Source organism: Rhopalosiphum padi, chromosome 1 (genome assembly GCF_020882245.1).
Source record: "Rhopalosiphum padi isolate XX-2018 chromosome 1, ASM2088224v1, whole genome shotgun sequence".
In the NCBI taxonomy this organism is placed as follows: Eukaryota; Metazoa; Arthropoda; class Insecta; order Hemiptera; family Aphididae; genus Rhopalosiphum; species Rhopalosiphum padi.
The window spans coordinates 5,986,264-6,010,207 of record NC_083597.1 but is presented as its reverse complement, the minus strand read 5'-3'; the positions used below and the strand labels follow the sequence as shown (position 1 = coordinate 6,010,207).

At 23.7% G+C, this 23,944-nt stretch overlaps 1 protein-coding gene across 1 annotated transcript in view; it reads right to left on the bottom strand.

Annotated features, from left to right (window-relative positions):
* The window catches only part of LOC132917553 (uncharacterized), a 52,963-nt gene that overhangs the window by 13,238 nt on the left and 15,781 nt on the right, over positions 1-23,944 (bottom strand). Inside the window, exons 2-4 of the mRNA XM_060978340.1 lie at positions 4,392-4,562; positions 3,467-3,602; positions 1,523-1,668 (exon numbers count right to left, since the gene is read on the bottom strand). Coding sequence (XP_060834323.1) covers positions 1,523-1,668; positions 3,467-3,602; positions 4,392-4,440 — 331 coding nt within the window. The 5' untranslated portion in view covers positions 4,441-4,562. The remainder of the gene's footprint in view (positions 1-1,522; positions 1,669-3,466; positions 3,603-4,391; positions 4,563-23,944) is intronic.

Below are 23,944 nucleotides of genomic sequence, written 5' to 3'. Positions count from 1 at the left end.
ACCTATCTTGATTGAATTAGTTTACAAAGCAAGGTAAATCGATTCCGATTTGCCGTGAAATGAAGTATATTAAAACTGAGATACACCTATATATTATAACCACTGTTTTAAATATTTGATTATTATTATTTTTTTTTTTTTAATGGCCAAGTCGGGTTATACAAACGCATATAGATATTAATTAAATCAATACAATGAAGTAATAATAGGTACTGGTTATAATAGTAAATTAATTATCGTGTATAATTTTAGATTGAAAATAATTTATGTTATTAAAGTAAATATTATATAGCGTAAAGCGTAATATAATATAATACGCGCGCACTATATTTATATGTTTGAAATTAAAATAGTTTGTATTAGTTTATAAAATACTATTTTATTTTAATTTTCAGTAAAAAAAAAACATTTAACCCTATCTCGAAGGGAGTTAAAAATATATGTAGTAATTTTCAATCAATTAATATGTATGTTCAGTGTAAATATTTGGAGTTTTCCATTTTAAATCCTAGGGGAAGGACAGGACTGTGTTGGTTTTATAAATATTATAATAATATAATAGTTATAAAAATATCATATTTTTCAATTTAAAAATTGGAATTTGATACTGAATATTTTTATTATTGATGGATTGGACACAAAAAAATAATATTGTGAAAAGGATAGTCTATAATTACCTCATGGTTTCAGAATAGAAATACATTTAGCTGATTAAAAAAAAAAAATACTTGCAATCCTGTAAATATTATTATTGTCAAAATTAAGAAAACATATTTTTATTTGAACTATATCTTTGTTTGTACAAAATAATTTTTAATAACAATAACTTGTTAACACTAATTTTAATATAGCAATTATATACTAGGAATATATATGTCAAGGTAATTAGTTGTGTTTATTATGGAAAAATTAAATGTTTTTCTTTATAAAATGGTTAATTTCATAATAGTTTATAAGATAATATTATAGTTTGAGGATAGAAAGTTTACTTATATTAATTTTATGATATAAAAATACAAATTGATACATATATATTACATACTACTCGTACATAGTTCGCTAACATATTTAAATACCTAACATTTTTAAATATTTTTTTTTTATTAACAGAAACAGTCCGCGGCTGCTAAGGCTGTCGGACGTAGCATACATTATACATTAAATTACATAATAAAGATATTAATATATAGAGATTAAGTTAAAGAGTAATTTTTAAATATTTTATAGTGTGTTTAGGAACGTGTACCAGAGATATCTATAAAAAAATGTAATGAAAATTGTATCGTCAAACTTGTGTTGAAAAAATAGGTTTACGCTTAAAGTATACAATAATTTTACTTTGAGTTTCATTTTTAATTTAAAAAGTGGTATAATAATACTAGAAATATTTTCCAAGTTTTGAATTTACTCAAGAACTATTAGTTTAATAATAATTAAACATTAGTTTTGTGTATCACGTATAATTTAATTTACTTAAAAATATTGTTTTATTAGACATTACATATTATTTGATCTTACTTACCAAGTGTTTTAAATATAACTGGTCTACTCCGAAATCGGCGACCTGCTTTGAACGCTGTCACAGTTACTTGATATTGCGTATTTGGCATCAAGTTACCGAGTGTCACGGAATCGGAGTTGACCGCTATCTCCGCTACTACCTTGTAACTGACCAATGGAAAAAAACACCCACTCAAATAAACAAATCGTTACATATTTAATCGCGATGGTAGACTAGTGGTTGGTTGGCCATAGCTATATATAATGTACCTACCTATAATAATATATATGACTATATGATACGTATCGTGACCTGGTGGCGGTAAGAAGGAGTTATTCGATAAAATTATATAGTTGCATGTTCGTAATATAACGTTGACGTAAAGCATTGTAATTTGTTGATTTTTAATTTTAAGGGAAATCAAAATACCAATAATTTTTCTTTCTTTTTTTTTTTAGCTAATTATATTATAGAAAATGACGTATCCACGTTAATGGTTAAATATAATTATTTAATTAGAATAGGATAATAGTAGGTAATAAATTAAAATTGAGTTTATTTTTAAATAATATATAGAACGGACAATTGGAATATTATAATGGTGTTTACCCATCTGAAATTTTTGTTACTTAGACAATTGTTCTTATGTTCTACTTCCTCCAAACAGCAATCATACACAATAAAAACTCATTGAAAACTTTCCTACTGCGTAAAAGTAAATATTTTGTTCAAATGATTTTAATCGCTACATAATATAAATCAAGTTTCACCAAATAAAGGATATTCAATGTTTAATTAGTTAAAATATTTACATTAAAAAGAAAAAACAACAGTCACATAATGTTAATAATATATATTTTCTCTCATTATTTTTATTTTATTAAACAAATTCCAGCTTGTCAACTCAAGAAATATACGTTCTCGTTATTTTGTATTTTTTCGACTGTGAAAATACGTTTAAAAACTTCATGAGATTGTTTTACTTCATTTGTTTTTCTCCTGTTATGTTTATAAGATTTTTCATTTACATTTTGTGTGACTTCTGCCTACAAAATTACTGTACATATGTATTTTTTTTTTATATATATAAAGAGATAAAATGTTTATATTGCTCAAAATTAATTATAAGGTTTTTGTAAGTAAACAGTTTTTAGAATTTGTTTTTATATGTTTAATCATGTAAGAAATTATGCATTTTATAACACGCGAAAAGTAGATTGTAAAACGGTATTACATCATGATATTAGAATTAGTTATTATCAAACGATGTGTATGATTAAAAGTTATATTATGTCGTGGAACACAAAATCTGTGGGTATTTTATTTTAGATTATTTTAGTCATAGAAAGTTTTATACTTTGGGACTTTATTCGATTTTGCATTGTCCATTGGGAATTTTTTTCTTTTATAGTTATTCTATCTAAATCATATTAGATAATCCCAAAAGAGATTTAGTTGAAATACTTCATACCTATAGGTAATTTATTATATATATATATATATATATATATATTATATTATTGAGAGACGGCACAAAGATATTAGTACATTTAAGCTTAATTTCGAATAATTAAATATTAAACAAAATTTGTACAATATTATAATTTATTTCTATAACAATTTATAATTTTTTAACTTTTAAAAAGGGATGTAGGCAACCGATCAGCTGGTGTTTGTTTAGGGTGCCTCGGCATTGAGTAGGTCAACCTAATATATGTATTAAACTTTAATTCAATGATAAATCATTGTACTTATATGAAAGACGATTCTGATTGAAGACAATCCGTCAGCCTATATTATACATTAATCTTATTAACTCATAGTAAAAAAAAGTTGAAAAGTAAAGAAAATGAGTTCTTTCGAATACGTATTCACGTAGGATAGAATCAGATTTTTACACGATTGAATAATTTTGTAGATCATAATGTAAGTAGCTATAAACCTAAAATAGTTGTATTATCATACCTGGCGTTGGTTGGTTTGTACATGACGTCATATTTTTCAATACCTATTAGTGATATTTTCCAAGATACTTTGACAGTGGTTGGACTTATGAACATGACCGTGATGTCACCAGGAGCTTGGCTGGCAGAAAAACTCCCTATAAGTGTATAAATAAATATTTAATTTTATTTAATATATATATATATTTCAATAATATTTTATTTTTCTATTATCGATTGATTAATGGGCCAATAAATTGTTATTTTCAAAGAATCGATAATAATATGTTAATAAAGAATCATTAAATATTGGTAAATGAGTTGAGTTTCTGGAATTGACATATTTGATAATTTAATTTATCTAATACACATATAATTTAATATGTGTATTTGGATAATTTTTTTTTGACATAGCCAAATACGCATTAACTGTTTCACGACATAATGCATTTTTTTGACATTTTTTCTCCAGAAAATATTAAAAAGACAAAACACATTATTTTAAATTTATAGAGATATTCATATTAGAAGAAGTTTACCAGTCTCAAAAATGGATAATTTAAAAATAATTTAACTTTTTGCTCCATTGTGCCGAGGAAAGGTAGTGTGATCAATGATCACTGATCATTGTTAATTTACATGTTTTCATTATAGGTATAATGATATGTAGTACGTGGTGTCAACCTTACAACAATGTATATGTGAATGTGTATGTAAGTGATTAAGTATATACACATCTATTTGAAGATTATAATACGCACTGTAATTTAATTTTGTATTTAAAAACATTATTAATAAAAAAACGGACAATTGGTTGATGGGCCTGAACCACCGATTTTGGGTGAACAGCAATAAAAGGTGAATATGTAATCATTTATGTATAATATTATGTACATAATATATTTGAATAAATTACTTAACCATTTAATAAATTATGACATACTTACACACTGTTTGAAATCCATAAAGTATGCAAAAAATCTGCCACAGTATCATACTAAGCTACGCATATTGATGTTAATTAATTTTCTCGTTGACGATCATACATGAGAATCATTGATATTAAATTAAATTTAGAAAAATATAATTTTAAAATCATTATTCCAATTTATAATATTCTGAAACAAAATAAATTTAATAAATATTAGTAAAATTTAATTTTCATTATATTTTTGAAATATTGTTTAATTAAAATTAATACAATTTAATAACATGTGAAAAATAGTCTTATAGATTTTGTCATTGTATATAGTATAGATATATTAATAAAAAGATAAATTTATCTTTTATATTATATCATATATGTAATAGACTTATACTCGCAGTTATTAGTTATTAGTATTATCTTGTTTGGACGTTCAAATAGTCTATACTCCATTTTTATTTTAACCCAATTTTACTATATTAGATTCTGAACAAAGCGACGAATAAATAATTGATTTAACAATAATATTGTGTTTTTTATCGTGTCTGCGGCTACTGTTTAGGGTATAATATTAAATAATTTTATATCCTCAGAGTTGTGTAAGATTATAAATATTCATTCATCGAGCATGATGACCTGCCTTTTATCTTTTAATAATGCAGTTATTTAAAATCCGTTTTTTAAATTTTTAAATGTACCTACGTACTTCAAGACAATATTTTAAAATTTTTGAGATTTTTTGTACTATTTTAGGAGTGTTTTGTAGTAATTAAAGATTCTGATTTTTTATTGAAAACCTTCCTATTTTATTTTAAATTATTTAGTTGATAGTTTTTTTTGAACATTTTGATTTATCTAATTCAAAATTTAAACGACTAATTTTTCAGTTATTATAATGTTTATATTATTAAAGATAAAATTCTTTAAATATGGATTTACAAAAATATAATATGTACTCGTATTTTTCTATTTGGATAATTTTTATAAATAATAAATATTGATAGATTAATATAAATTACTTTTCAAATGACCATAGTCTTTATATTTCTAAACTCAACATCATGGACTTGTTATCTTTACTACACGGAGTTAAATAACTATAAAATACTCGTTCGAATTTTGATTTTGATACGTCAACATTTCTAGAAATATTATCTGATAAATAGCTTACAGTGAAAAAAGAGAGGTATGCAAAATAAAGGTTAGTATTATATAATATATAGACATAGATATATAAAATATACTATAAACAACTAACATAATCAAAATATTTATAACTATACTTAATTATTGATCCATTTAAAAACAATATCAGTATTACCTCAATTGTCTGAAAAGTCTACCACCTACGCACGCTTATGTCTGAATATTTTAAGTAAATTGGTATAATAAGTTATTAAATGTTTGTTGATTTATGGTAAAATATTTTAAGGATGTAATAGAAGGGCGTGGGGGGGGGGGGACAAAACCGCCTACGATTATATTAGGTGTATTAAGAGGGCGTCACACCCACATATTGTGTTGTCTTCGTCTTACCAGTACGAAACATAGCGAATTTACGCACAGCAGATCACGTTTAGCTCCGTTAGTTTAAAAATTAGAGTGAATAAACCTACTATGAGACTTGACGGTAAGAACATTATCTGTGTTTTTATGATGGATTTAACGATAGATCAATATTTTAGCAAGTTATGCATATATAATATAGCGTAAATTAAAAATGCTCATAACTCACTTAAAAACGGAATAATCGTAAAACACCATACATACAAACATAGATAATGTTCTTACTATTAAGTTTTATAATAGTTAGATTCACTCTAATTTTTAAACTAACGGAGTTAAACGTGATCTGCTGAGCGTAAGTTTGCTATGTTGCTCACTTGTAAGACGGAGACAACATATGCGAGTGTTGCGTCCTCTTAATTAGCTATAGGGACACACATTTTTTTTTCATTTTTTTGTTTTATAATTTATCAGTCTATTATTTCTTTTTCAAGTCGAGCACTATTTTTAAAGTTATATAATATTACGCATACATATTTTGCTGAGTTTATAAGAAATAACATCATTCACATATTAAATTATGTATGATCACATACATTTTTCATTAAGTTGAGGATAGCCTAGTCCTTTATGGTTCAGAAGAGTATCGTTGTTTCTAAATGCAATAAGACCTTTTATTTTTAAGACTGAATTATTCTTAGATCATTCACTATGAATTTGAAATAACATAATAGATATCCGGGAATAAACAAGTTTAAAAAATATATAACATATATCTATTTTATTAGTAAATTAACTATTAAGTAAATGATATATTTAATGTTTAATTAGTCTTATTACGATTTTTTTAAATTGTTTTTGAGCATTGAAACAGATTTATATGGCTGTATTTGTCATTGAATTTAGTAATTTGTTGAGATTTTTAACAGGTAAGATACCTAGTTTTAAACTATCCTACAATAAAAATATTAAGTACATTTGATTTAAATTAAATGTTTATTCAAATCATTTTTGAAATTTGAATAATGTGACGATTTATCATTGCAGTTTAAGTTATAAAATAATTAATAACATTATATGCATCTGTCGTTTATCCTGTGTTAAAATGAACTAAGTAAGACGGGTACCAAAGTAAAGTATCCAATAACCGCTGCTTGAACTCTGTTCGGTTTTTGAAGATATTTATTTATTAATTAAATTTATATTGGATGTGAAAACTTGGACAAAAGTGTAACTGAACAAAATAAACAGAAAACAAGTATTTTTGATCAAAATTAATTAGAGAAAGTCTCTGATAGATTTTTCTGATAAATTATTGTTTTCACTAGTGTTGGAATTGAATATTAAATTATTTTGAATTATTATAATGAAAAAAATACACTTATTGAATAATTTAAGTTTTATATGAAAAATTAAAATATTTTTTAAATTTCACCATTTTTTTTAGGTTTTTATAGAAAGGAATATTACTTTGACAGTTTATAACATACTTCAGGTATCTACCTAATAAATATTAATTTATTTTGATATTTTAGAAAAAATATAAATAGGTACAAAGTATTAGCTTAAATTACAAACATGTTAAAATGTTATATTTTTTTATAATATAACATTTTTAAATATTTTTTTTTTTTAAATTTAACATTAAATTAAAAACATTTTTTGATTATTTTATAGACAGTTGATTTAAATTCATTTAGATAACATAATAATATATAATATGGTTTTTATACTATTATATATAAATATATTTTCATTTTAATGTTTTAACAAATATTTAGTTTACAGATACTTCAAACGTCTTAATAAATGATAATATATATTATGTCACATCCACTGAACGCACTGATCCGTTTCATAACTTTATTATTTGTTTGAACACGCAAAAGTATTATGACGATGATTATGTTGTATTTATTTTAAAGGACTAGTAGAGGTTCCCTATCAGGCTAAATGTTATTTCATTAATCAAATAAATGTTTGATATGAGCTATTTGAAAAACAATATTTATTATTCAAATCAAAAAATCAAGGAATTAAGTAAACACACTTATTGTTTAATGTTTTTTATGTTTAATAAAAGAACATAGCCTTCTGGCGTCTCTCCAGCTTACCTCTACTTATTTTTAAATACAATAGTTCGTTACCTTTACTCTATTAAAAATGTATACATATTTTTTTACTTAATAATTTATGTGAATGTATTGCTTTTAATAAATGATTTTTAGTTAAAATTTAATTAAAATGTTAAATGAGTTTCTATTTTTATAATAATTTGAATCGTATCATTGTTCCACTATTATGCGAATGGATATATTCACCAAGAATCATGTTTCGTGCTATTAAATTTTATTTTCGTATTTGTTTGTGAAAAATTATCCATATTCTGTAATTATAAGTTAGATACATTGAATAGTAACGGATCAGAAGTCAAATGAATTCGAAATTTATAATTATTAATTATATTTCATTATTGTGAAACGTTGAAGAGTGATTTTCATATTACTTTAATGAAGATGAACAGTTAGGTAAGCTACACACACTGTAATAATCCACGTATTAGATAATACATAAATGCATTTCGGTGCAACTGTCAAATATTAATTAAATGATATGAGACACGTTAACTCTATTAAAGCATTATTATACAGTCACAGTGATATTATTATCAGTTATTTAATATTTTGATACCATTGGATATAAATTGAGACAGGGTGAATTTTTTTATTTCAGTTTTTTATTACATCTCTTAATCAATAAATTTTAATGTTGGCGTCTAAAAACCAACATGGCTGTTAGATATTACCAGTACATAATAATTCAATTAAATAATAAGTATACAACAATGAATAATATGTACGATGTACGGAATATATAAGTTGTGTAATTATATCACGTTAAAATTATATATTTACTATTCTAGAGATAGACTATTATTTATTAAAATACAAAATAATATAATATAATAATAATTATATTGTATTCGTGGTTCTATTCAATTCTGTTATATTTTATATGTTTGATACCGGTACATAAAATAATTTTTTTAATACCAGTAAAAAATTTTAAAATTATAATAGGTACTTTATGAAATATACACTAAAAAAATAAATATATTGCAGTTTCCAATATTGTTGAATATTTACTCATACCCAACTTATTAGTTCTATATAAACATTAAATGTGGTTTATTTGAAAATAACAAATCAAATTTTTTGAATATGTATTTTAAGTATTTACTCTGATATTTTATTTATAAATAATTTGGTACTAATTCCCTTAACCATTTACAAATGTTCGCTTATTTAAGTCATACTCGTTAAAATGCATAAATTCAGTAATTGCTTGAATTTTAAAATACAATAGTTGAACGATTCTGCAGAAAGTTTAAAGAAAAATTGTAATGAGTATAACCATTTGTTCATTTTAAAATACCTAAATTATCTTCGGGATACTGTACTTAAAAAGCTTTAAAAAAATAATATTTCATTTTTCTCCATTAAATTTATCGTGAGAACTCACATTTGGTATTTTATAATAAGGAAAAATATTAATAACCATTTGTTTCAAATTGTGAAATAATTTAAATTATTTTTATGAAATATTAATGTTTCTATTATTATGACTAAAGTATTTAAAATATTAGTATTATATTACATAAAATATAATATACAAATAAAATAGATATATAGAAAAAAAAACAGTAACAAGAAATAATAAATAATATAAGTTAATGCTAGTAAAACATGATTACTTTAGAAATATAATAGTTTTATTTTACGATTCGAAATTAATTATTAATATGTACCCCATTTGAAAAAAATCTAATGTTAGTTCTCGAAATTAATTTTATTACGAATGAAAAAAGCGGAATTATCAATAGTTTTACTTTTGAGAAATGTCTAATCCTTTTATTTTTATTTTAATAAAAAATAATATATAATGTTTTCTTCACTTAAAATGCGATAAAAATAAAAATATAATATCTAATTTTGATTTTTTAAATCATTCGAAAATTAAGAGTAGGTATGTATATATTAGAACCTACTTAGTAGATACTAATGTCCATCATATTTAATATATTTAAATAGTTTTTAATAGTTCTTATTACCGTTTAATATAAAAAAAATTTTCTTTGTTTTTATTGTATTAAAAAAATAATAATAATATTATTTAAATTGTTTGTTTATACGTTGAAATAACTATACAATTTTTCATAAAAACGATAAATGTATAAAAATATGTTTTGATAGTGAACTAATTGTGTGATATATCAATATGTGTACACACAAAATGACACATACCGACTTATAATGCAGGACACGAGAGGTCACCGTTTTGTATGAACAAAGGGCGTGGTGTCCTAGACTATATGTTTGCTCATTAATCAAGTACCGAATGTTAAACTTTTTCTTTTCTTGTCTACACCGGTTGCTTATATAGAATGATATTAATTCATCCACTTCTAGTCTTTCCTCCGTTGAATGTGTTTATTGTTTAATATGTTACCCAATTTTCTTTAGTTATGTTAAATTATATTACTATCTACCTGTATATTATGTATTGTATTTGTATGCTATTAATAGTGAATATTATTAATATTTAATTTTGTTGTTCACCATATAATATTTTCTTAGATACTTGCACTTAAGTTATAAGCTTATAAAAATGTTCAAGGTTTTAATAATTCTTTCCCGATATAATATTATTCTGTTATGTTATTGAAAATTTTGCAGAATTCAATATTCTTTTAACATTTATTTTTTGTGATATAATATTATTATTGCTGACTAACATTTTGCAGTAAATTGTTTTTCCAAGGAATTAGTTAGTCACATTAGAACCTTTAATGATAAGAAATTATCGGATTATCCGGAGCTATAATAGACTTATTCATTAGCCCATTAATAATATTATAGTTATTAATTTATTATTTTTTTTTCAGTTCCTAAATAAATTATATTATTCTTAATTAAACGTAGGTTTTGCAATATTGGCTTGTAAATTTTACGATGGTATTTTTATCAATAATTTGGGTACAAAAAAAATAATTTTGTAACCATAATAAATAATATATAAAATCTTAATTTGATACATCCTATATAACCTAACCAGAAAAGATAGTAATTTACTAATTGTATCCATATACGTTGATATACTCCAGATACGTTTTAATTATTACTACTAATTACTATATATAATATTATACAAAAATAAATACATAGGTAATATACGTTTGTAATTTTAAATATGATTATTGTATTAACTGTTATTTATATCAAACTGAGAGATAATACGATTCTCTTACTATTATGGTTTAATACATTTCAATAAGATGTCATCGTGCAGTGTTTTGAAATAAATTATCATTTTCCTGAAAATCTTTTGATTTAACTCATCATCAAATAGTTTCGTCTAAAGTGCAATTAATATTTGCATTTCAATTATTTGTGAACTAGTATAATAGGTGTTTTCATTTGTGTCTATTGTTATGGTAATTATTTATCAGACTTTGATATCCCAAACCTAACATAATATTATGCACATCTGAATGTATACCCCTTATAGATTTAGATTTAGATTAACCTATCAATAATTTGTTTTTTTAATTTTACGTTATATTGAATCAAAATTGTTAATTTTATTTAATTTTAATATCATAAAAAAAATTATACCTATCTTTTTTTCTTATAAGCACAATTTTAACCAAAATATAATATTGTTTAAATATAAAAAATATTTTTAATGTATGTTTTATTTTAAATTTTTTTTGGTTAAAATTCTTATTTGTTTGGTAAGTCTATATCACGACGATTTTGAATAAATTCAATAAATATAAAAATGTATGTTCTATGAGGTGTTAGGAAGTTTTAAGCGGCCATAGTAATCAAATGACTGAGCAAATTATAAAAGTAATATAATAAAGTAATAATATAACATGCTAATTAATAGATAAATATTTACTCCAGATCATCTCATATCCTTGCACACGTAAAAGTTGACGTATACATTTCACACAATGATTAAGTTATTTTAAAATTATATTGTTAATTTATTTTTATTTATTTTTTTTTTTAATGTATATTTTGAAATTGAAGAAAATTTTAAAAATTAGAATTTTAAAAACAAAGTTTATTTTTTTTCAATACGTATCATTTAAAAATAGTAATTTTTGTTAAATAATATTTATAGTGACATGCTTTGAAATATAATCAAAAAACAGTTATGACGTGAAACATCACGGGTATCTACTGCCCGGGCTTGGTAATGTGTAATAATGTTTATAAAAAATAACTCTACTAGTAATTATTGAAAAAAAATCTGTTTTGAAATCCTGAATTCAGTATCATCTTTTGACACAAATATATACATAAAAAAAACATTTAATTTGATATAGTTATACAATTTTTAAGTCGGTAAATCGTTGTATAAATATAAAACTTTTTTACGCATAAATAGAAAATTGTACGATGTTGGGACCACTAGCGCTTTTATCAATTTTTTATTAACAATAATGTGAATTGATACGATACAAACTTCCAATATCACTTTTCTTAGAATTCAACATATTTTATAAACTAAAGAAATATTGTTTGTGTTGTGTATTTCTATAAATTGAATCATATCATTGTTTCATTATTCGAATGAATAGATACAATATAATGATAATAGTCCATACTAATAAATTTTATTTTCTTGTTTGTTTTGTAAAGAGTTATCGATATTCTTTAATTACGAGTTAGTTAAATTGGATAGTAACGGATTAGAACTTAGAAGGTCAAGTGAATGCGAAATTTATAATTATTATTTATATTTCAGTATTGTGAACCGTTGAAGAGTGATTTTTACATTATATCATTGAAGATGAACAATTAAATTACACACACACTATAATAATTGTAATAATACGTGTTGTATTGATATTTTTGGATGATTGGTCGGAGGTGTGACATTTCTTAATAATGTTCGGACTGTATAAAATAGTTATGATACAACTATGTGCCACGGACAAGATAAAAATAACATTTATTCTATTAGATATATGTAACACATTTTGGAAACGTACGTTAAACATACTTAAAAATTAAAGATTAAAATGTAGGTTTTAAGTATAGCTCATCGCCGAGGAGTAAGTAACTGTAATGTAGGTACATGTTAAACTTTAATCCAATAATCATTTTAATTGAAGTAATACGGGGTTATTCAAAATGATTAACCTGATTTCAAAGGCTTATATATTTTTAGTTTTTAGGTTTAGGGTAACGTATGACACATTAAATAAAAGAATAATATTTCAAATTTATGTAATGGTACCAAAATGATGTTCTCGCGGCTTCCTTTGTCACACGGATAAAATCTAATCGAAACTAACTTATTTCATACGCATATCTGATGTAATTAACTACGGTAATTTGAAGGTTGATAATAGTGGTAAATACGTATACAGTATTTAAAATGCTATATTTTTGACATATCCCCAAAATATCTAGTTATACGTACATGGCGTAAAAAGAAGTGACCAAGAAAGCCAAGTGCAAAGTATTGGATGATACATTTTGAATGACTCTGTTTATTATTTATCATATATTATCTTATATTTATAATGCTTTTGGAGTAATTTATTTTATTATTAGTAATATTATAGATTGAATTAATTTTTCCTGAAAACAGTGAAAACATTAAATTTGAAATTTAGAAAATGTCACTGTGTCTACAAAATATTATAATATACGATAGAAGTTTTATGTACCAACGAGTAGTATAAAACAAATAACAAAAAGTTTAATCGTAATGCTTCGTTTAAATATTTAATTTTACACAAATTTGAATTTAAAATGTCTATAAAAAACTTTGTTTATCTATTTCTTAGATTCTTTGGTTACTTTATGAACTACTTTAGAGAAACCTTGAATTCAATTTTAAGTTTTTTGAAAATTAGAAATGTATATTAATAGCTCAAATCGAGTAAAAATATTAAAAAAATATTATCATGTGTTGGAAATGATAAAATTAATATTTAGTGAAAATTTCAAGTATATTTTAAGAAACTCAAATTATTTTTAAAGGAATTTTTTTTCTTTTGTAGTCTTCTGTTGGTGGAATATTTTTTATGATTTATACAAATATTGAACTTATTGACATAAAACTAATGAATGGCATTTGGATAATGAGTTCATTAGTTTTTAAAAATAAAATAATATTTGTTATAGTTAAATCCTTGTATTTTAACTTAACTTTCAACTGATTTTGTTATTACATTGTTCAAGCAAACTGTTTTGCAAAAATAATTTTTAATGATATTATAGTTTATTTCAAAATTGTATACATCGAACAATGTAGTAAAATAATAACCTCATACTTGAAAAAAATTCCATTCTGTGATTTTCAATTGAATGCCAAGATATTGCATTCGTATAAATCGTATGTATAACCCTTCAATAATAAAAAAAAAAACACTTATTGTAACTCAATATATTATATATACATATAAATACAATTATCTATTGGTTTTAAAATAATTTAATTTAATTTGTATATATTTTATACAAAGCAGAATTGTATTTAAGTTGAGAAAGTAGTAAAACGGGATAAATTATTTTAAACCGATAAGAGTATATTTAAATGTTATTTTATTGCATTTTTATAGTTTTAATAAGTGTAGTAGGTACCTAGTGTAGTGGATACGGTTATGAGTTATGAAATATGATAATATTATGTTCTTTTTAGTAGAAATATGCTAAGTTTTTATTAATAATTTTAATACGTTTTTATGGTTTTTTTATTTTAATATTACCAGAATAAAATAATCATTATTACATTTCTTGTTATTTATATAAAAAAACCTCTAAAATAAAAATTATTTATTTTGTTTTTTAATAATTAGATTATATCTATTTTATGCACATAGTCTTTTTCAAGAACAATTATATTGGTGTAAGAGCAAATTTAGTTGAACAGTAGTGTTAGGTCATAAAGTTTTTCAGTTTTGTTTTACACCATGAGAATATTGATAAAAATACCATCTGGATAAAATGTTTGAACTACTTTATATAACCATATAAGATGCTTCATAAAACTTTAATTCTACTCAAATTCGTTGTCATATAAATTAAAAAAAAAAGTATAACACTTTGTAAATCCAATATATTACTTGGTTCACTCAGATTATATTAATGTAAAAATCTGTTTATTCACTCAAGGTACCTACAGAATATTTAGAAAAATTTGAAACTCAATACATTTTTTTTTTACATATACATATATCATTTAGGTTCTTATATTTTTACGCTAAGTGCGATAGTTTCTGAATTAAATAAAATAATAAAGCTACGCTCTTGTGCCCCCTATCCTCTATTTCAACCCTAATACGGAAACAGAAAGAGTTGAGTGAAACTTTCTAAATTTCACCCAAATTCCTTACTCATGCAATTTAACGAATAAAGGGACTACTGTCTAAAAAAAATTATGTTGAAAAAATAAGAATCACCATTATATACAATTTACAAAAATGCATGATTGGGATAGTGATGTAATAATTTTGATTTCCATTGTTGTTCATAATATTTTTTATGATCTTACTAGGTATATTATGAATTAAAAAAAACAGCTAGATATTTTATTTTATACAATGAAATGATAAAAATACGATCCAAAATACATTTAGGTATTTAAAATTAGTTTATACTTTAAAATATTTAACTTAGCGAATAAAATATATCTTATATTCTTTGGTCATATAATGTAAAAGCACTTACATACATATTCATCTGGTAGTTTTTCTAGGATTCTTAAACTAATTTAATTAAAATATCTGAACACAGTAATAATTGACATACATTTTTTTTTAAATGCACAAATATGTTTAATTGGTTTAGTTATTGCTAAGTATAGAATTGTTTAATAAACTGGAAGGTGGTTTTAAATCCTTTTCAAATAGGATTTTTTTTTTATAACATTAAAAAGCTCAATTTATGTGATGAGATACAAGTTGTTTTTAAAACTACCACTGATTTATTATAGTTTTCTAACTGAAGGTCTATGAAGAAGTACCTACTGATTAATGGCATAATATATTTTTGGTCCAATGAAATATTTATACAATGAATAGATGAATAGACTGAAAAAACTTTTAATTCAATAATAGACAAAATAATATGTTTCTTATACAATATACATCCTATTATTATAATTCTATTAAATTAGATTCAGTAAAATAAATGCTAAGATATATTTTGAGTTTTTATTAAATGTCGAGTAAATTGTGTTCAATTTATAATAAACTTTTTAAATGTTTAGAATAAATTATAATTTACTGAACAATGTAGTTGTGTAACATTATTTAAAGACACAGCTTATAGTGGTGTGCTAATTTGCTTTGATATTAAATTCGAGAGTAATGATAACTCATTGTATTATTCAAATAGGATTGGAGTAAAGTTTGGTTTAAACCATATGTATTTTGCTATGTTATTGGAAATGGCGATACAATTTCCATAGTATACATTTCAATAAAAGATAATATATTTCAGAACATTAACTCCTTATATATATCTCTATATATTCATAGCTGAAAATCGTTTGCAAAATAAAACCCCAAGGCACTTATGAGTATAAGTTTTTAGAAAGCTCTTTCGAAAGTTGAACAGATTTCAATTCATAATAAACAAAATAAAATGACGGTTAAAACATTCCCACTCCATATCATATGTCAAACTGTGTGTAATACACATTGAATTACTTTCTTTAAACTCTTTCTAAAATTTTTGAAGGTTTAAATATAACAAGTTCAAACCAATTTAATAGTTTTGATTAATAGACTAAACTTTTATTAAGCCATATTTTACGAAAAATAAAATAAAGTTTAGAAAAAGGATAAAACTTAAGGTTATTTTAAATAAAACTTGTATTATAACATGAAAATACGTGTAATTTATTTTTTATAAATAGTACTAATAATTAAAGTTTATGCAAGAAGAATAGAGTGATTATGTTTTAAGCGAATTGTTAAAAATGTTTTATTTATTTTTGAATTAAATAACCACAATATAACATCACAAATTAGTACCTAATTTATTGTTCATTGGTTGATAATTTTGTTTATGTCAGTTAACATTTTCATAAAAAATTGTTGAGTATACTTTATTATTTATGTTAAAAATAAAAGTGTATTTTACTTAATGAAAAAAGAATACGGGAATTTCAGAAAACTTTATTAAAAAAATAAAAATGTAATACCAATGTATCTAAAGGGATTAAAAATTAAAATCCTAACAATATTACGTATTATATTTTTTTAAACAATCCCTGTTTCATAGATGAGAGTAGAGGCCTAGAGCTTATAATATGTATAATTTGATCAGTTAAGTAAAATATTAACATATTGTATCTTTATTTTTATGTAGATATACAAATAAATAATGAAGATTAAAAATATGTAATTTTAGCTGATTAATAATTCTACAGACGAAAAATATTTAATTTATATTTTAGTTAATTTAATATCTTTTAGATTATTATTGTACGTTGTTGGATGACAAATATGAATGGTTTTGAAACAATAAATACTTCCGTAAGAAATTTTTATAATAATTAAAAAATGTTTTAGTATAATTTATGTTTTTTTTTTATACATTTTACATTTTTATTGAGAACTGTAGTATGTGTACACATATGGTCCACAACGTTTGTTTTGGTATTGAAATACGATATCGCCGCGGATCATTAATTACAATTATTTTTATTTATGGAACCATTTTTCTATATTTAATTCGAATTTTCTATACAAGTGTATAATATGTCATTAATTCGAACTATTTTTGATAAGGTTTTTTTCGTCCGATTGTCGTAAAAACATTATTCAGAGGTCGTCAAATGGTATTTTTTTTTTATCGTCTTTAGTAATTTCACACCCATAATATTGATTGAACTACACATTGGACATGGTCAATGAAACTGTGAATTTTGTGACCCCCCATGAGGCACTGGTCGTGAGTCATTGCATTGGATTTGCAATAGATCGAGCACGTTTCGGTAATTTCACATACACGTGTTTTACGATGGGATTCTCACACACACACACACACACACACACACATAAATAATCTGGGAAAGTTTATGATGAGATTTTTTTCATTCCCATATCTTGAATCAAGAACAGTCGTAAATTTAAAATATGCCCGTTGACTTAGTAATGTGAAAATAAAAATGTATTTTGGCGTGTGGTAGTGAATATCTCGGAAACAAAACAGTATTTATTATTATTTATTCAATAATATTCAAACAATAAGTTAATAGGATTTAAAAACAATTATTAAGAGTACGATAATTATCATTATATACATATTATAATTTATTTACTGTATTATATTTATGTGTGTATTTTAATTTCAATTTTACCTTTAACGTTGTTTTAATTACGATATCTTAACATTCTTAACTGATTTTGTATACATTATATATTTAACACGGGCGGTGTTTATAAATAGGCTAGGTTAGATTATTTTTGGATTATTATAGAACTTTTCCAGATTAAGTCGAAAGACTTCAATAAACTTAAGTAAATGTAATATACATTATTGTTTAGAGAAAGTATTACGCATATTATTTTAAATTATAAACTTTAATTATAATTTTAAAGTTAATACGCAATATTAAAAATTAAAGTTTGATTAATTTTAAAATTAAGTTAATAAAAAGTTTTTTAAATAAAATAAATCATTTTATTTATTTCAGTTTTGAGCTAATGGCACAATATTTAATTAAACATTTATTTATTACATTATTTGAATAGCGCTGACAATTTATTAAACTATCCATAAATCTTCTAAATACACGGATAGTTAAAATAACGTTTTTATGCGTTTAAGCAGCTATTTTTTTTCAAAATCATTCATTCTAAAATTTTCTTATTATAATTATATATAAGCTGGTTTTATTATATCATTTATTACATAATATTATCTGTATATTTTTAAGATTCTTATGCTATTGATTTTATGTAATATATGTATACTATTGAATCAGTGAACCATTCATGGTTTTTTTTTATTTTACAGATTTTACGTTTCATGGTTCAATATTGAATGTACATTTTACAAGATATAATTAAATGAACACGTGTATAATATTGTATAATATGATAAGGTAGAATTAATGACACACATAGCACCGAATAACAGTAAATTTGTTCGACGTCAGCCATATAAATTACTCTTGACATTGGCGCAAAGTCCTTTCCGTATTTCATCCCGTTTTATTAAACAGTATATTTACTGTGTTAACATGACGGAATAGTGAAGGGAATTTCATTTGCGCCTTGGAAATTGGAATGACCTTTACAACACGTGCAACACACGATCCTGTCATTTTCTGGATACACCAAGGGATTATTTTTTGCATAGTCTGGGTATAGTTTTCGTTTAAAAGACATTGTTACGCAGTCGAAATAATAAATACATTTTGTTATTTATTTATTTTTAAATATTTAGGTGGAAAATTCATTTGCTTAGAAATAGGAATACTTAAATTTAATATCATAGAATTTTTAATGTTGTAGGTATTTTTATATTGACGTAGTTATACGCATAAAATGTTTCGAATTGCAGAGTTAAGAATGCTAGAGCCGGCTATTTATTAAGGTGTAATAGTTTAGGTTATTTTTAGTTATGCGAAGCGGTGGCCGTAAAATAACTAATAAACCACATGGAAAAATAAAATCAAACCGTTTCAACGATCAAAGATGGTTTAACAGGAAAAAGATTACGCCTTATAGAAATGTGAGATTTTGAACATATTTTTTTTATCTCTATTAAAGCCACATCGAATTCTGATTTTTTTAAATAACGCCAGAAAAGTATGTTTCAAAATAATCAACAATTCCTGACATATAGACGTTTATTTCAACTGCTGAAAATCAAGTTTTTAAAATTGGAGTCCAATACAACCTGTATTAAATCTTCACCTTTCAAATAAAAAAAAAAAAAAAAAAAAAAATTGAAATCTGGCCATTTCATGAGGCGTAGTAGTTTTTCCTGCGAGAAACGGTTTTGTACTAACATTGCTTTGTCCTTATATGTACAATAGATCACAACACAGATTCTTTTTTTCTTTAATTTAGATTCCTCTGTTATGTTTGAAAAGGGATGACTATGTATATTCAATTTTATTCTTGGATTAAATAATGACTTAAAATGCAATTGGAAATAGTTATGTTATAGATAGTGTGAACTTATGCAAATATTATTCATTTATCAATGTGCGATGTACCTTGCAGTAAGTTACAATATGGTTATATTGAATATTTTAACTCATTAATTCAACCATTTTAAATATTTTGTACTATAATTTATATTAAGTTATACATTATTTGTATGACAATAGGCGAATAAACAATTATATTAGTATTTATAAGAATATTTTTCTCTTTATATTTACATCAGTTATATATTCTGTAGTGATTTTTAACCAACATATAAATTTAAATAATGAGTCATGATTTTTGAATGGAAAAGGTATAATGTTTACTATGTTAAAAATGTAATTAATGGTAAAGAAGAAAATTTAATTAAAAGTGCCTACATAGATGTTATATCGGAACTTTAAATATTGAAAAAGGAGATAATAAATGTACATTGTTCGACAATAAATTATGAGGAGAAATTTTTCAACACATTTTTAAAATTATGTACATTTTTTATTCATTTATATTATTTATTTTTTTATTAAACGTTTAAGAAATAATTATAAAACTACTGTTTTACTGTAAATTATACTTGTACTTTTTAAAATTAAATGTATGCATCATAAACTGAACTAGCCAAGTGTAGATGAGGTAAATCAGCTTAAGATTAATTCTTTAGTAAATATAGTTAATAGTTAACATTGTATAAACACTAATACATATTCAATTTTTGGAGTATTTTTAATTTGTAAACATTTTATTTACAATATTATACACTAGCGTAATTTTTTTTAAGACCTAAGTGATTTAAATATTATTGGTCTAGGACTGTGTCTTAGATATACTTAACTATCCATACCTATATTTGCATTTAGTTAATTTTTAGTTTTTTAACCAGTAAATCACTTAATTTGTATAACTAGATGAAAAGAAACCACATAAGCTATTATTACAGAAATTAAATAATATTCAAAACAATATCGTTTTCTTAAAAGCATTTGATTTTTAAATGTTAATAAAATTCGTTAAAATCGTGGAAATTTGCAAATAAGTTTATATTTAAAAATGTATTTATACCTCAGGTTTGATAATTTAATACAATGTTTCTCACTTGTTTTCTGTACAAGAATTAAAAATAAAGTTACACGTAAACCCATATAAATATTTTATGAGTGTTTGAATTTCAAACTTTGACGAAAATGTTGTCAAAGTTGTGAATTATTTTGTTAACATAGTAAGCTAACCAGTAAACCATACTGTCTCTGATCAGAATCGTTTTTCATCGTAGTTAATGATTTATTATTCAATTCAAAATTAACATATCAATTACAGCAGAGTGATTTTCCTGGTTTAATTTTATTGATACTCAAATATTGAATATATATGTAAATAGACGTACACAATGTAACTTTAATTCATAATGTTATATAGAATAATTTAATTTTTTAATGATTTTAACTAAAAAGAACCCTACAAAAAATTGCATAGAATTAATTTTTGATAGTTTTCCTAAAATAAGCGTACGAGTGACTACTTTATTTAATTTGACATGGTATTTGTTTAATTTATAAATTGTTAGAAGTTTTCCCCGTGTTACCCAGCATAGTTGTTCGACAAACAGTAAAAATGTCCCGCTTGTTGAAGATTTAATTATTTGGAATTTATTAGTGGATAGCATGCCACTGTAATTTAATTTTTTTAAGCCACGTGTTAATTTACATATGTGGTAATTTGTAAATGGTTTTATAAAAATGTTCTAAGTTATTAGTGGTTATTTTCATTCAAAATATATGTGTTGTGTAGTGTTTAAATGAAAACAATTACAGTAAAAAAAGTGGGTTAAAGTACCTATATAGTTAGTGAGCTATAAAATTTAATGTATTGTTGTATTATTGTTTTCGTGTGCTTGAAGTGCCATTAAGTAAAAATTATTTATTATTTAAGTTACAACAAATATTTATCATAAATGGTGAGAAGTTTGTGTGAAGGGGGGGGGGATGAATGTCTATTAAATAGGGTTCGGAGGTTAATCTAAAATAATTCATCTCTATCAATTTTTCTACTTTTCTTAATTTATGAATATACGTATCACAATTCACAGTAGTTTAGCTTTTAAGCTTACACCGTTACATTATACAAGCAAATGACGAGGGGATCTTAGTAATAATAACGGACTACCGACACCGTTATTCAATTACTGGAAATCTATATTCTACTCAATTTTGCAGGCTATCATTAAGTAAACATAGTCCATTCCATTTGCATAGTTGATGAGTCGATCAGTGATTATTTTATGTATCTATAGTTTTAAACGTGTATGATATTCATCGCATTAAAAAATAAATGTATAAAGTATATTATACGGTTTAAATATTACGTAAAAAAAAAATATAGCAGTATATACAATTACAAGTTGAATAAATAAACAGTAATATGATATACGATAAAAAAAATACACACTTTTTATGTACAAAATATACACACACTGTGCACTCTTCAAAATTTGACACAAGTGCTTTTGTCTCCCACCGACCTACAGCCAGAAGCCCTCACTTTTTGTCCGAACACCTGACTTTTGAGGGTATCCAGTGAAATGGTCGCAAAAAAAAATGTTTAGTTTCTTAGTTATTTTATATACTAGACACATATTTCACAGTGAATATAAAAATATGTGTAATATTGTAGAACTTAATATAATCAATTGATTTTTTGGAAGTAATTTTTCTGTACTAAAATTATTTAATAATATATTGTAATTTTTGGTTGGTTTAAATTAAGACGTGTTGATAAAATAAAAATCATAAAATAAACTGTCTACAAGCTAGTTGATATAACTACATTTTATCTGTATAATTGAAAAACAATGATAGTTACAAAATTAGTTATTATTGAAGTAAAACTTCTTTATGGAGGGTAGACACGAAAAAAAACCTGACAGATTTCACATGTCACAAAATAAAAAAGGAATTACGTTTCCATGGTAGTGGCAAATATTATCCAGCTGAATTTAATCAATCTAACCTAAACGACTACAGTTGTAATGTGTCTAAAAATAAAATATATGATAAAATGATAAATAATTTTTTATCATTATTCGTGAATGTTTTATAATTTTTGTTTATGGGTTTATTAGTATTTAAATTTTAAAATACGTGATTGTTTTAGTTCGGTTAGTTCTATTTTTTTTCCGAAAGAATTTTCAATTCACGCGCATGTATTCCCATATGTGCACTCTTTTAACAGGCGATAGCGTGAAAAAATAAGATATACAATCGTCATCATCATTTATAGTTTTACCTATACCATCAAAAATAATGGCTACGTATTTAATTTGGTCATTGAACGCATTCCATCCAACTATATGAGAATTTATAGATTCGTTTAAGGAAGAGGAAAGTCGTAACCTATAACGGTTACACACAGAACATTTATTCGCAGGAAATCTAATAGTCGTTAAGCACATGTATAAAGACCACGTAAAATTAATTACAATAATATGTGGCGTTCATAATGATATAAGTTATGTAGAATTTTTAAAAGGAATAATCAATAATTTGTTTTCAACTTTAATGATGTATATCTTATTCTTATATATTTTTTTAAATTAAATTTATTTTAACGTTTTAGATCATTTTATGTAAAGCAAATGCATAACAGACTGCGTTTTAATATTTGCGTAATGTTAAATATATCTGTACACCAAGCACGTCAAATTCGAAGTATCAAGTGGGCCATATATATTGAATAGTTTACTACGCGGTCCGCAAACAAAAATTTAACGAAAAAAAAAATGTACTTATACCAAATTTTTCAATTCTCTTAGAATTTAAGATAGTTGTGACACGACATTAATATTTTATTTTTTTTTTGTTCATTAATAATGGTAGCCG